At 46.5% G+C, this 15,000-nt stretch overlaps 1 protein-coding gene across 2 annotated transcripts in view; it reads right to left on the bottom strand.

The window, feature by feature from the left end:
• ptch1 (patched 1) overlaps positions 1-15,000 on the bottom strand; it is a 101,992-nt gene that overhangs the window by 48,001 nt on the left and 38,991 nt on the right. For both annotated transcript variants that reach the window (XM_063186205.1, XM_063186204.1), the window contains exons 9-12: positions 14,414-14,545; positions 12,744-12,899; positions 10,044-10,142; positions 3,346-3,471 (exon numbers count right to left, since the gene is read on the bottom strand). In XM_063186205.1, coding sequence (XP_063042275.1) covers positions 3,346-3,471; positions 10,044-10,142; positions 12,744-12,899; positions 14,414-14,545 — 513 coding nt within the window. The remainder of the gene's footprint in view (positions 1-3,345; positions 3,472-10,043; positions 10,143-12,743; positions 12,900-14,413; positions 14,546-15,000) is intronic.

Here is a 15,000-nt window from a genome sequence, read left to right as displayed (position 1 = left end):
TTTGGGAAAACCTGCCTGAGAGGGGTAGTATTGCATTTCAAAGAGAGGGTGACGGGCACACAGACAATACATCCAACAGCCGCATTTTCACTCACTCACTCCATCACTTACTCATTTATTTCACTCTCTCCCTCCCTCCTTATGTTTCTGTTTCTGTTTCTCTCTCTCTGTTTCTCTCTCTCTCTCTCTCTCTCTCTCTCTCTCTCTCTCCACCAGATTTGTGTGTTCCTTCATTGGCCCTGATCTACCTCCACACTCCGACTACAAACCTTTCACCCAGAGAGGCCAGACCCTGAAGGTGTTCTTGGATCTGAGCAGAGCAAAAGGGCACCTTTCACCCCCTCGACCCTGCACCTCTACGCCCCCACCCCACCCAACACACCTTCTATCCCCCCACTAACGCACCGTCTCAGCCCCCCCCCCATCATATCACCTCCCCTCTGGGCATCTGGCTCAAGGGCGTCTCTGCTCAACCAACCCTGCACCATTACAGCTCTCTTAGGTACCCTCCCAAACGCACCTCACCTCTCACCTCCCCTACACTGCAGTCAGTTAAACGTAAAAAGTGAAGTTACCCTGCTGCCTTAAGTTTGTAAATTAACTCTACTTGAGAAAGCCTCGACTTCAGTCAAGCCTCAAGTTGAGTTAACTTACAAACTTAAGTCAGCAGGGCAACTTGCCTTTTTACGTTGAACTGGCTGCAATGTTTTACAGTGTACCATGCCTAGGGTTGCCAACCATCCCTTGAAATACGGAATCGTTCTGTATTTAGAGATAAAAGTACAGGTTCCGTATTGAACTGAAACGGGACACGGGACGTTAAAATGCAGGAAGTTACATCTAAGAAATGCTAAATTTTCTGGGGGACGACCCCCAGACCCCAGGCACGATGAAGTGTCCCGTATTTTTTTCACTGACAGTTGGCAACCCTAACCATGCCTCATAATGCACCTTCTCACCCCTCATCGCTTCCTCTGCCTTTTGGGCATCTCCGTAGCTCACGGGGGTCTCCCTTCAACCCTGCACCCTGCCACCCCTCCAACACACCCTCTGACGCACCCTCCCAACACCCTTTACCACTCTCAAACGGCCCCCAATCACTACCCCTCCCTATGGGCAACTGAACCCTTAAGGCCTCCTTAACCCCAACCACACCACCCCAACACACCCTCTTGCCCCCCCTTAACACCGGCTCTCACCCCACATCACCTCCCTCCCCTACAGGGCATCTGGCTGAAGGGGGGGGTCTGCGTTGGCCTGTTGGCCGCTGGGGCTGCGCTGGGGCTGGTCATTACTTTACTGCCACCCCCACTAAATCAGGACCTGCCATCTAACCTGCGTGAACTCAATTAAAGAAAAAGGGCCCAGGCCAGGGTCTCCTCGACTATACAGTTACACAAGAACCCACCACCACAAGAAAAGGGGAGAGAAAAGAAAAGAAAAGAAGAAAAAAAAGAAGAAAAAAACAACACCCACACACGCGCACACACACACACACACACACACACACACACACACACACACACACACACACACACACACACACACACACACACACACACACACACACACACACACGCACGCACACGCACACACATGCACGCACACGCACACACAAAGAAAAACATGCCAGGTTTGCTCTTTGCTCGGCCGGGTCTTGGGGTGCAATGCAAGGGGTTCAATGATGGGGAGAGATCTGGGGGATGGATGGGAGGGATGGTTTGGTGGTGGTGGTGGTGGGTGGGTGGTGCGGTCATTCATAAATTAAGGACAGATGCGAGTCATGCTAGGGCTCTCTCGGTGCTTAACAACCTCCCACGCAGATGCCACAATCATACCCCCCCGCGTCCATCCTTCCTCCCTACCACCACTATCCCATCTCCCACTCTGCCCCAACCACGACCGCGACCTCCCAAAGCTGTTTCTCCTCTTCTCCCTTTACTTGGACCTCCTTGAAGCCCTCTGAGAGACCAGCATCACCACCATCTTCATTGCCACAACTCTCTAGTCATTTAGTAAACCATATTTCAAAAAGCCCACTCTCACTCCAATCATGCCTCTTCTCCCTAAGAGCTCCTTGAAGTCCAACAAACCAGAGTTGTAAAAAGTAATACTCTAACAGATATAATTACAACACTAGTGGTATGATATCACATCGTTTCAACACCATCTCTACAGACTTTCCTTAACATTCATTCACCATCTTGCTTCTCTTTTTTCAATACCAACAGCAAAAGCCGCCACCACCATGACCACCACGACCACCACCTCTTCCCTTGTTCTCTGACTACGCTCCAATATCCCTCCTATGCTGAGACCACCCTCACCGACCAGTTTCTCCAGTACCAGTCGACCAGCACCCACCAGCACTACTATCCCCTCTCTTCTCTGGTCCAAGCCTCCTCTAATACTCCTCCACCATCCCCAATCACCACGACCTCTCTTGTGTTTCACTCTAACCCCCCTGGCAGGGCCACCATGACGGGCCTTCCTCGACCCCCCTCCTGAGGGATAAGGTTACCGCTGCCCAGAGAGCTGCAATCTGGAGGGAGAGGCACAGAGGAGGTCAGCCAGGCTGCTGGTCAGGCCATGGCCATGGGGGAGGTGATGCGAAAGGCCTTGGGGGAGACGGGGGGACGGACGCAGTGTTGCCTGATTGGACGGCTTCCCGCCCAAATGGGCTGCTCAGAATGACCGTCTGTAGGTAAAAATGGGTATTCTGCAGATTTATGGCCATAGGAATCAATAGGACTTAAAATTGGGCGGGATTTGAGCATTGTTTGGGGCTGGAAATCATCAGTTATATCTGGCAACGCTGGATGGAGGTTGGGGTTGTAGGCTTTGCTTGTACAACGATTTTTTTTTTCTGTGAACCGTATACACAATGACTTGCCCTCCCTATACGTACAGAAATTAAACCTACCTAAAAAAAAAATCTGCTTTGATTCCAAAAAAACAAGTGTTACCCATTGTCTTCTCCTCCACTCCGGACATTAGCACTAGTGAATGTGCATTCGCAACCACAAAGCCACACAAGTATACACTATAAGACGCTGTTTACATGTATATGGAAAAGCATGGATTTCAGCCATGCTTTTGTTTTAGAATGCACATTTCAAAAATCTAGAAATCTTGAAAGTTAAAAAATATCCATTTAAGAAGCTAAAACATATACCGTCACAATGGAGTTTTTATTTCATCCACACGTTCACATGTCAATGGGTAAAAAAAAAAAATCTGCATACGTGTAACCAGCTTCTTAGTGTGTGTCTGACTGACCTGTACAGTGTAAGTGTGTGACTGACCTGTAGTGAGAAGGCGCTACTGTATAAGTGTGTGACTGACCTGTAGTGAGAAGGCGCGGAGGGCCGGGATGGGGATGAGGGCAGCCATGAAGAAGGCGGTGACGTTGCTGATGGAGGTCAGAGCTACGCTGGCCCCCGTCCTCTTCAGACACTCCCCTGTACGGTCCTGGAGCAGAACAGAGGACACACACAGACACACACACATTACATTACATGACATTACACTATGCTGATGTTCTTATCCAAAGCGACCTACAGTTATTCATATACAGAGTATTGGTTACAGTCCCTGGAGCAGTTTTGGGGATAGGTGCCTTGCTGAAAAGGACACTTCAGCCATGGATGCAGGTGGAGGGAGAGGTAGAGGTGGGATTCAAACATACAACCTTATGATCTTCAGTTCAGCTCCCTAATCATTGGGCCACGCTTGCCTCCATCACATATTCACAGTTATATTTTTTAGGACTTTTTGTGTCTTTATTACTGATAGGACAGTCGAGAAGTCTAAGACTAGAGGAGAGTGGGAGAGAGAGATGGGGCAGGGCTGGGAGATGACCCAGGATGGACTCAAATCTTGGACCCCATGGGCATACAAGCCCATATGTGGGGGACTTACGGTACATGCACACAGGGACGACACGTTTCCTTAAAGTCTCCGTGAGCAGTGTGAGTCCGAGAGGTTCGCGGGCTGCCTTTCACACTGCACAGTCAACGTCCACATTCTATCCGCGGGCAGCAGCCATTCATTGTCAATGGGAGCCGCGCATTGAACGCGGACGTCCACGCAGGAAAATAGACTCGAGTTCTATTTTCAAGGAGCATCGCGGACATGTCCGGTGGGATGTACATGCGCCGCGCTTACACGGCGTTCCTGTGTGCAAGGCATGATTTGTTTTCATGCATTCTAACCGTTTCGGAATAATAACGGACATGTTCTGTGGACGTACTGTGGATGTCCGCGCCGTTGGTGTGCATGTACCGATAGGACTCTATGTTGCAGCACCCAACATACACACACACAAACACACACACAGTTACATTAGAAATCACACAATTACATTAACACTACAATATTACATTCTATTATGGCCTGCCATAGCAGGCACACACGAATGGGTAGATTGACTTTGCGTGCAGATACTCCCCTGAACAGCCCTGCCACAGAAGCACATATGTACAATTACTATATAGTAATTACACAGGCCTATAGTGATTAGGTATTATAGATTCAACTTCTGATAGCCACACACACATACACATACAAACACACACACACACACACACACACACACACACACACACACACACACACACACACACACACACACACACACACACACACACACACACACACACAGTTACATAAGACCATACACAGTCCATAAATATCTATACGATCAGCAGCAGCCTCACCAATGTTATTGCTATTATTAGGATTGCTTTGATTATTAATATTATTATTATGATTGTATGGATGTACAGTACAGTGGACTGCAGTGTGGATTGGCCACAGAAGGCTTCTGCATAATGTCCATCAACACCGCAAAGGTATTCCACACACACGCGCGCGCACACACACACACGCACCCACGCACACACACACACACACACAACCCACCCACAGTCACACACACACACACACAGGCAAACACACACACACACACACACACATCTGCCTGTGGTCTTTTTGTACAGTTCCCTTTGAGCATATTCATGGCGAGCCTGCATGCAACCACAGAAGGCCCTTGATGTAGCAGGGCACCAGCAGACCCAGAGAGACCCAGAGAGCCAGACCCATGTGCCCACATACCACTCCCCCCACGATCACCACTCGCTCCAGCTACTCTGACCCATGTGTCCACATACCACTCCCCCCACCATCACCACTCGCTCCAGTGTGCCCACACTCCACACCCCCCCCTCACATTCAGGGCCGTATGAAGATGGCCTGGGGCCCCTTGGCTACAGGTATCTGTGGTCTGTGGGCACCCCCAGAAGGCAAATTGACATACAGTAGACAGTGTCATAATTGTAATTGTGAGCTAGGAATTAAGCATAACATGTCTACTAACTGTACTCAACACAACAGATTTAAATACTGCATCAGGTCACAACTCTGAAATCTTTTCACTTTTGGCCAACCCCTGGCAGATGGGGGCCCCTAGGCTGAAGCCATATCTAACCTGTGTGTTAATCTGGCCCTGCTCATATTGCACAACTACTCTGTAGATCACGCCCATAACGCCCCCCCCCCAAAAAATACACATGCCTAGCCAAGCTCCTATGTTTGCATGGTGAAGGCCTTGTCCCCCCAAAGCCTATTGCCCACACACCTCCCCTCAAATAGCCCAGTCCAGCTCCACTGTTTGCACAGATCAGGTGAAGGCCTCGTTGCACTCCCTTCACCCGTCCGTCCTGCGTTTGACCTTTGTGCCAACATTCACAAGGTCAACCGTCACACCTGCAGGTGTCCAAACACCAGCAACAGCGGGAGGAACCGCCGCCATGCCACCGTCAACCAAGCGACCGCCAACCGACGTCAACATCAGGGTCGAGAGAGAGAGATAGAGAGAGAGAGAGATGGAGGTGGAGACGGAGGTGGAGACGGAGGTGGAAACGAGTGAAGCGAAGGAACGGAAAGGAAAGGAAAGGAAGAGGGAGGAAAAAGGGAACGGCATGAACCGTGGCGGACGCCGTGAGTGAGGAGAGGTTAGCCGTGAAGAAGCAGTGCAGCGGTCGCTATAGTATGTGGCCTCGTCAGCAAGAAGGCAAACGCTCGCAGAAGAAGAAAACATCTGACTTCACACAGTCAGCAAACAGACATCCATCGCGGCCACAGACGGCGAGCGGCGTTAGCCAAAGCACACACACAGTCGGTCGCTCCAATGCACACGTGCCCCATTTTTTTTAACAAACGAAGGGCTGAATAAGAAGAAGCGTTTATTTCAGGGGTTCCAACTTGGGGCCCACTTGAAAATGTTCACAAATGCTCAGGGCCCACCTCTGACTCGATAAACAATGAAACTCAAATAAGCAGTCAACAGCAACACACACACAAATATTATTTTGATTTTTAGAAAAATATCTCAAGGCCCACTTGGAATACCATCAATGTGGCCCCGGTCCACAGTTTGAGAATCACTGGTCTATTTTACTCTTCTACCAGATTACATTACAAATCGGGCAGAGGGAAGCAGTTTGGGATGTCACGCACAACAGACAAGTTCTTTTTCCAGTGTAGCAGACTTTTTTGTCTGCCTACTGTACAAACTTTTGGTAGAAAAGGACGAGTTCAGTCTGTCTGAATGTAAGTGTTTCTTCTGCTTGGGATGAAGCAGAGACGGGACCATTGGACAAAGAACTGAACATAGACTGAGAACTGAACTGCAATCAGCAATTCCCACACAACAACAATGACAGAGAAGGGGGGAAATTGGAGGCCTGAAGTACCTGATTTATTGTGATTCAAATGGGAGAAATGAAGCTCAATAAATCGAACATGTAGCCGCCAGCTCTACAGCTTTTAATCTAGAGAATGAACCACTGAATGCACTGAATGGATGTGAAGACTTCACAATAAAAAAACATGTCTAGTTGCTGAACAGCAGTCTTCCCTTCATTCCAAAGTATCATTACGAATGGCTTGAATGACTCGAATGGCTTGAATGGCTCAAGATGACTGGAAGTTCTGGGTATTACTCTCATTTACAAGAAAACACAAAGAACAAAAAAAGGCTTCTGTTTCAGATTCAGAGACAAATTTGTGTGGTTTGAAAAGATAGTGCTTTTCAAGACACAGACGCAAAATGTAGAGACGTAGTTACAATAAAACAAAGAGGGAGGGGCAGTTAGAAAGCCACTGTGTAGGAGCCAAAGCAAGAAATAATGGAATCGCAAATGAGTTTGCAAGAAGAATGGAGTGGACCACAAATGAAACAAAGACGGAAAGAAAACAAGTTAGAAACAGGTAGAAAGAAAGAAGGAAACAAAACAAGAATGAAGGAATGAATGATGGAACAAAACAAAGAATAGAACGAAAGAAAAAAAATCAGACAGAATGCGAAAAAAACAGTACAAGCATGAAGACAACAGGGCAGTGCAGCGCGACGACGTGCCCAAAATGTGTGGGCCAATTGAAGCCTCTTGCGTTTCTTTTGAAGGCCAAGGAAGCTACTCATCACTGCTTTCTCGGTGACAGGATAATGACGCCGACTCTGCACTGAGTCGCTCTAATCCACAATTATGTGGCTTTTAAGATGGAGAGAGAGAAAATGCTTAATTGTCTCCCTCACTCCCTGCCTAACCCCATCTCCTAAACCTAAAAACCCAGCAGAAAAAAAACCCAACCAACCCACACCAGCAAAAGCGCTCCGAGCCAGAGTCATATTGTGTGTCTTGTCGTCATGTCTTGTGAGCCTTTGTGAGGCTAGATACCGTTTTTTTTCCCCTTGGGCTTTTATCTGCAGTCATCACGAGATTGTCTTGTTTTTCTGAATGATGCCCACAAGAATGCTCCACCCTACAGTACAAAACACAACAACGTGCAATGCACCCATCCCACAGACACAGACACCCACAGATATCCACAAACACGCACACATGCACACACACTGACTGACAGGGACACACAGCTATTTTTTGGCCACCCCACAGAGACGTAGCAATGAAAACACACTATATTGATATGCACACACACACATGTACACACAAAACTCAACACACACACTCACAAACACACTCAACCACCCACACACACACACAAAGACCCCCCCCCCCACACACACACACTCCCAACCATCCATCCATCCATCCAATATATCCACCCACCCACCCAAACACACACACACACACACACACACACACACACACACACACACACACACACACACACACACACACACACACACACACACACACACACACACACACACACACACACACACACACACACTCATCTGCGGTCTCTTTTTATTGAAGTGTTGTGGACGTGCAAGCCCACACACAGCGCGGCTCATCCTGTGCCCCAAAGACAAGAGGGATCATGTTTTTCCCTTCCAGAGGGAACTATTTACTTTTCATCTCAACCATGCAAAGGCACAGGGAGATGGGGAGTCAGGCAGAGGAGGAGGAGGAGGAGAGCAGAGGAACAGGAAGAGGGGGAGGAGACCAAGAGCAAAGACCGGAGAGAGAGAAAGAGAGAGAGAGAGAGAGAGAGAGAGAGAGAGAGAGAGAGAGAGAGAGAGAGAGAGAGAGAGAGAGAGAGAGAGAGAAAATAGAGCGAAGGGGGGTTAGAGCAGGAAAGGGGGAAAAATCTTAAAGGGAGGCGTGCGCGTGTGTGTGTGTGTGTGTGTGTGTGTGTGCGCGTGCGTCTGCGCTCGTGCGTGCGCGAGCTCGCAGTGTGGAGTGTACATTACTGAAATCCAACAGCAGAGCACCTCTCTCTATTTCTCTTTCTCATAATAACACCAAACACTGGCAGCAACATAACATCACACACCAACAAGACAACACCTGCCTCCTTTGTTTTGCTCTTTTTTTTAAACAGAGAGAAGGGAAAAAAACACACCGAGACCTAAGATCCAGGCATTGTTGCCACTACACTAGCATAATTCCCCCAGTGCTGTAAATGTCCAATGCGCTAGTGCTACACTTACCTGGAAAATCTAGAACACGCTGAAATATAAGTTGTCTAGTAAGATTTCTGTGAATTGCCACAAATTCCAAAAATTCAAGTGTCCAATGCAAAGTTTCTAGCTGGAAAATTCCCAAAATTCCGAAGTCAAAGCTTCCACGGAATTTTCCAGAAACTTTCCGGGAATCTTATGCCACTTTGCAACCCTAGTCCCAAACCTTGGGGCCCCAGTCAACAGAGGTGTCAAAAGTAAAAGTTAAAAGTAACAGTAAAAAAAAGAAACACGGGTAACTTATCTGAGTAAAAAGTAGACCTGTGTACTTGTTTTACGATCTGCCGACTGCACTGGTTGGACTGTGGCGGGTTCTTGTACGTTTTTTAGTGTTTTTCAGTAACAGCCCAGTATACCTAACTCATTAGGTACAATGGAGTAAATGAAGTAACATATATGTAATATCATGCGCTAATGTATTGTATTTACGCGTTGTATTTACACCATGAGTTGACTTTTACTTTTACTTTTGACACCTCTGCAAGTCAGTAGATTTTACTGTATTTGTGAATCACAAAATAAGAGCATAAGGGGAGGAGGACGGTTACTTTGTGAAGGGTGGAGTGGAGTGGTGGCGGTGGGTTGGGGTTAGGTGAGGTGGGCTCTTTGATCGCTCGAGCGTGGCCAGTTTTGAAGTTACATCACAGGCAGGGACAGGTAGCCGCACATTCCACGATGCCAATGATAACAGCAGAGGGGGTAGACTAGGCGGAACGCGAGTGTGTAGTGTAGTGTAGTGTAGTGTAGTGTAGTGTGTGTGTGTGTGTGTGTGTGTGTGTGTGTGTGTGTGTGTGTGTGTGTGTGTGTGTGTGTGTGTGTGTGTGTGTGTGTGTGCGCATCGGTAAGAAGAGGGTGGGAGAGTTTGGGAGGGGGAATTCATCATGTAAACTAGTTACAGTGTATTACTGTCTCTGAATGTTTTGTGTGTTTCCTTTCTTTTTTTGTGATCATCAATTAATTTTTACAATATGTGAATACATAAATATGAATAAAATAGCAGAGAGATAAAGAGCGGTAGAGAGAGAACAAGGAAAAAAGAGAGAACTCTGCTCACCTCAAATGGGATCCTCTTGTTTTGGCCGGTCTCGCTGAAGGCATGAGCCAGGAGGAAGACATCATCCACACCCACACCCAGCGCTAGGAATGGCAACACCTGCAACCATACATCACATTGACTTTAATGCATTTTTTTAAATAAATAATGATGTTGTAATAAATGCTTAGCCTTGAAAATATTGGGGCAAATTGTGTGTTCCTCAATGCCATAGATCAGGGGTGCCCAACCTATTTTTAACCAAGATCTTCTTTTGAAGTTGATGGTCTGCCGTGATCTACCAAGTCAAATTTAAGGACATCGGTGTGAACATTTAAGATCACCATTTATTAATCACCACTCTTATGAACAAAATGTTTTTAGTAGGCTACTATGGCCGTACCTTTTCAGTGTATTTTTAAAGTGTGTTGAATAACCTTTACAAAGCAATTGCAGCACTGATAGTATGCAGAGATAATTTCAGTCATACACAAGTCATAAACAACTGAAACAATTTCAAAATGATAAACATTTGGTATATAAAATGCATATGTAGGCACAAAGGCCCTATTTCTAAAATATGATGAAGCATGCCTTCAGTGGTACAAATTAAAAAGGACTCAGAAATTCACCATTTGTTATGGGTAAATAGTAGGCTAGTTAAGTTCACTTTACTATGAGAGAGAGAGAGAGAGAGAGAGAGAGAGAGAGAGAGAGAGAGAGAGAGAGAGAGAGAGAGAGAGATGAGAGAACTCATTGGATTGGTTAACACCCCTGTTAAGAATGACTTCTTCTATGAAGGTTTTTTTTTTCAGCTCTCTGGGACAGTAGCACAGCAAAGGCTTTCTAATGTGAGTTTGGCCAATCGTTTTGTCCACAACTGGAGCAAGAAACAGCACAAATTGAAGTGAATTCCATACATGCAGCAACTAACATTTCCCTGACACGCGGCACGCGATGATGCATGCGACTAGCGATTTGGACGAAGATTCTCGCACATCGCCGCGTCATAACGCATCGTTGCGCACATGTTCTGTTACTGATCCGATGTTACATGTGTGCACACATGAATCAACTGTAATACCCTGACGGTCACTTCCTAATGCTTTCCCCTCATTCTGTGTTACTGTGGGACTAATTATCTAACCAATACAGTACCAGCAGCTTGCTACATAGCCTACTTTTGAAAGACAATATTTTCCCTGCCACATTACATGTCTCGCGATCGACTGCCACTCCCCTCGAGATCGACTGGTAGCTCGCGATCGACTGATTGGGCATCCCTGCCATAGATAGTCGCCAAAACCAGCGGGCTGCCCCAAGACATTACACTGGCCTACGGTACATTAGACTTAGCTGACACTTTTATCCAAAGCGACTTAAAGTTATTACCAGTGCAGGGTATCGGTTACAGTCCCTGGAGCAGTATGGGGTTAGGTGCCTTGCTCAAGGGCACCTCAGCCATGGAGTGTGGTAGGGAGTGGAAGGGTGGGATTCGAACCTGCAACCCTCTGATCTAAAGGCCATCTCCTTAACCACTAGCTAGGCCATGGCTGGCCCATACATAATATATATACGTACATGTGCGTTACTCACAGAGAAAGATTACATTGTGAGAAAGATTACATTGCACTCAGATTAAGACAACGAGCACAGATGCATCAAAGTCTATTGGAAAATATTCAACATATACTGTGCAGAATATAGCTATATCTACAAAAAACTGTATCAAACATTATATTAAAAAGATTATAAAAAACAGAACAGTGTGTGTGGGCGTGTGTTCATGTGTGTATCTGTGCAGGTGTATGCACACATGAGTGTGAGTATGTGTGTGTGAGTATGTGTGTGTGTGTGTGTGTGTGTGTGTGTGTGTGTGTGTGTGTGTGTGTGTGTGTGTGTGTGTGTGTGTGTGTGTGTGTGTGTGTGTGTGTGTGTGTACTACAGGTGTGCATGTGTATGTGTCACTGTGCTATGCGTATATGGAAAAATACTCCACCTCAACAAACAACCCTAAATGCAGACCGGGGTGGCTTAGTGGCAAGTAAGGACACTCTCCCCCATCGCACATACATTCCACTTCCCAAGCTCTTCTCCCTAGCACACTATCATCATCGCTCAACAACACGGACTCGTTATCCAAACATCCCCATTCTGTGCGGTTGCTCAGCCATAGTAAAACAGCAGCCACCAGGTGCCATCCCGGCATTTAGAGGTGACGCTTGTGGCTTGCGGTCGGGTGTCTGGCATACCTGTGTGGTGCCGGCTGGCAGAGGAGGTTTGGCATGACATTACATTACTTTACATTAGACTGTCTGCCTCCAACTCTGTCTCTCTAGTAAGAGCAATTAGCATGTCATTTGAATAGTCTTTTCAATATAAAATGTAAATAATGATGGCTTGGTGTTTTATGCACAAGTTAATTTATTTTGCTCGTGTTATGGCATGGACCAGACTGCAGCCTGTAGCCTAATGCGCCATATGTGATAAATGAACACAACGCTACTCTACTGTACTCTCCTGGATACAACAAGCTGACATGTTCGTCTGAGGCAGCAACAGCCATGGATGGAGGTGAAGCGAAATGTGGATTAAGCGTGTTCGGTTAAATTAGTGTCAGTGCGGACGGAAAAAAAACAGCACATCTTCCTCCCAAATAAATAGGATGCCTTGAAGGACGGCGCCTGATTGGACGTCCGACTTGCGACGTGAACAACGTACCTGAGTGGTGGCAGCGTTGAAGGAGATGCCGATGAGCGAGCACAGGCCCAGTCCCGCCGCCACCGAAAGGGTGACCAGCAGCACCCCCGCCAGCCCCACGGCCCCCTGGGACTTGGCACAGTCCCAACGCAGCATGGTCAGGCAGGCGTACGCCAGCTACGGAGAGAGGAGAAGAGAATAGTGTAATGTAATGTAATGTAATGTAATATAACGTAGCTGGCGGTGGAACACACACACCATCACAGTCATACACACACAAATACAGTTACAGGCACACACACACACAGTATTGAAACACTCAAGCACAAAACACATTCAAGCCCTCAAACACTCAAGCACACAGGTAGGGTGGCAGGAGTGAGACAAGTGTACACGGCAAGCACGCACACACGCGGGCGCACGCGCACGCACGCACGCACATACACACACACACGCACACATACACACACACACACACACACACACACACACACACACACACACACACACACACACACATGCACACATACACACACACAGCATGGTTAGCCAGGTATTGAGTGGGCAGCATAGCTTCGCCTTACACAAGGGGGGCATTTATTCAAAGTGAATATGAAATATAACTCAAAGGAAAATATTCATGCGTGACTCCCAAAACTGTGTCAATAAAACACTGACTCACAGACTAATGAGGGGTTTCAGTGGAGAGTCCTTCAAAGGTATGTTACGTACCTCAGACTTTTTTTTAGTGCTGCCTACTTTACTTCGATTTGGAAAATATGAAGCGATACTAACCTCGACTTTGACTATCCTTCTACTACGCTTTACTGTCTTTACGATGCTTGCTGTCTATATAGTGTATGTATATCATTCTACAATGCTATACTGTGCTGTCATAATGACACTAGTTTGCTCATGAAAATAATGCAAATGTGGAAATAATCAGTCCACTAACTCACTGCCATTGTGTCAATGCCACACAGGGCAGTCCATGTGCATTTCCCAAACCAGAAGCTGCTGAGCTTACCAAGATACCAGCAGAGAGCTGCGTGGGCAACTGTAGCTACACTTTCTCAAACACATCGCAAAACAGTCATCACTTAACACCTCAACACACACTTGACAAGACAGAGATCGGTAGAGTAGACTCCTACACTTTCAGTACTACATCACGAAACGATCCACACTTAACGCCTCAGCACACACTTGATGAGAGAGAGATCTGTACAGCAGTCTCTCATCGCCCCGCTAGCGTTAGCATGGTCTGCAATCGGAGAATAGGGGCAGCCATATAGTAGACTCCCCTGGGTCGCTTAGCATTAGCACTCTGTAGGTAGAAAACAGTGGGCATAATAACAATGCTACAATAATAATGCTAATAGTAATACCCTTTTAAATGTCTTTCACGATACCCAGGTTGACTGTACATCAATTAAAATGGTACAACACCATCAAAATCATAAAAACACAATAAAGCAATAGATAGACAGACATGTACGTATCAATGAACATGATAAAACCTCCAAACATAATATCCACAAGCACCATGAGATATAGAGAGATATGTTGAGGGAACTGAAAAGAGACTGTAGAAAACCTGGGAACATAGAACTGTGTGAACATAGGGCTGTGGGAACATGGATAGAACCCCAAGAGAGGAGAAGAGGATATAGTGGAGTATATAGACGCACCATGAGCAGGTATCCGCTGGCGATGCGTATGACGCTGACGTCTGAGAAGGACTTGAGGATGTCCTCCAGTGTGGTGGTGGTGAAGGTCAGCACCTTCTGGGACGAGTTCACCGGGACACTCTGCTGCACCACCTGTAGGACACAGGGGAAGAGAAAATGGTACATCACAATGCATTGCCATTTTGAAGACGCTTTATCGAAAGCAACTTGCAATCGAGGACATAATCAGAAACATACAGATACATACATGTAATAGAAGCAGAAATACAAGTAGAGTAGGCTAAGTGCATATTATAAGACGTTATTCATACATTTATGGCCCCCAAAAAAGCCACACAACATAGTATTGAATGAACTGCATTTTCTTTCCTGTACTCAGTTTAGCCTGGATATGTACTTCATATCACCCTTTTGTTGTGAATAGAGTTCTTACGAGTTCTGTTTGACATTATGCTAAAACCATTAAAAACTAGTCACAACTTGTTATAACTATACACATAACCGATATGACTGGCAGTATGATACGTTTGAAGGCATTTCTCGTATTCACATTGTTACAGAACTCTGCCTTTGTGGGGTTTGATTAG

The sequence above is a fragment of the Engraulis encrasicolus genome, chromosome 21 (assembly GCF_034702125.1).
Source record: "Engraulis encrasicolus isolate BLACKSEA-1 chromosome 21, IST_EnEncr_1.0, whole genome shotgun sequence".
NCBI classification, from domain to species: Eukaryota; Metazoa; Chordata; class Actinopteri; order Clupeiformes; family Engraulidae; genus Engraulis; species Engraulis encrasicolus.
The sequence above is the reverse complement of the archived record's forward strand: the minus strand, read 5'-3'. Positions and strand labels throughout refer to the sequence as shown.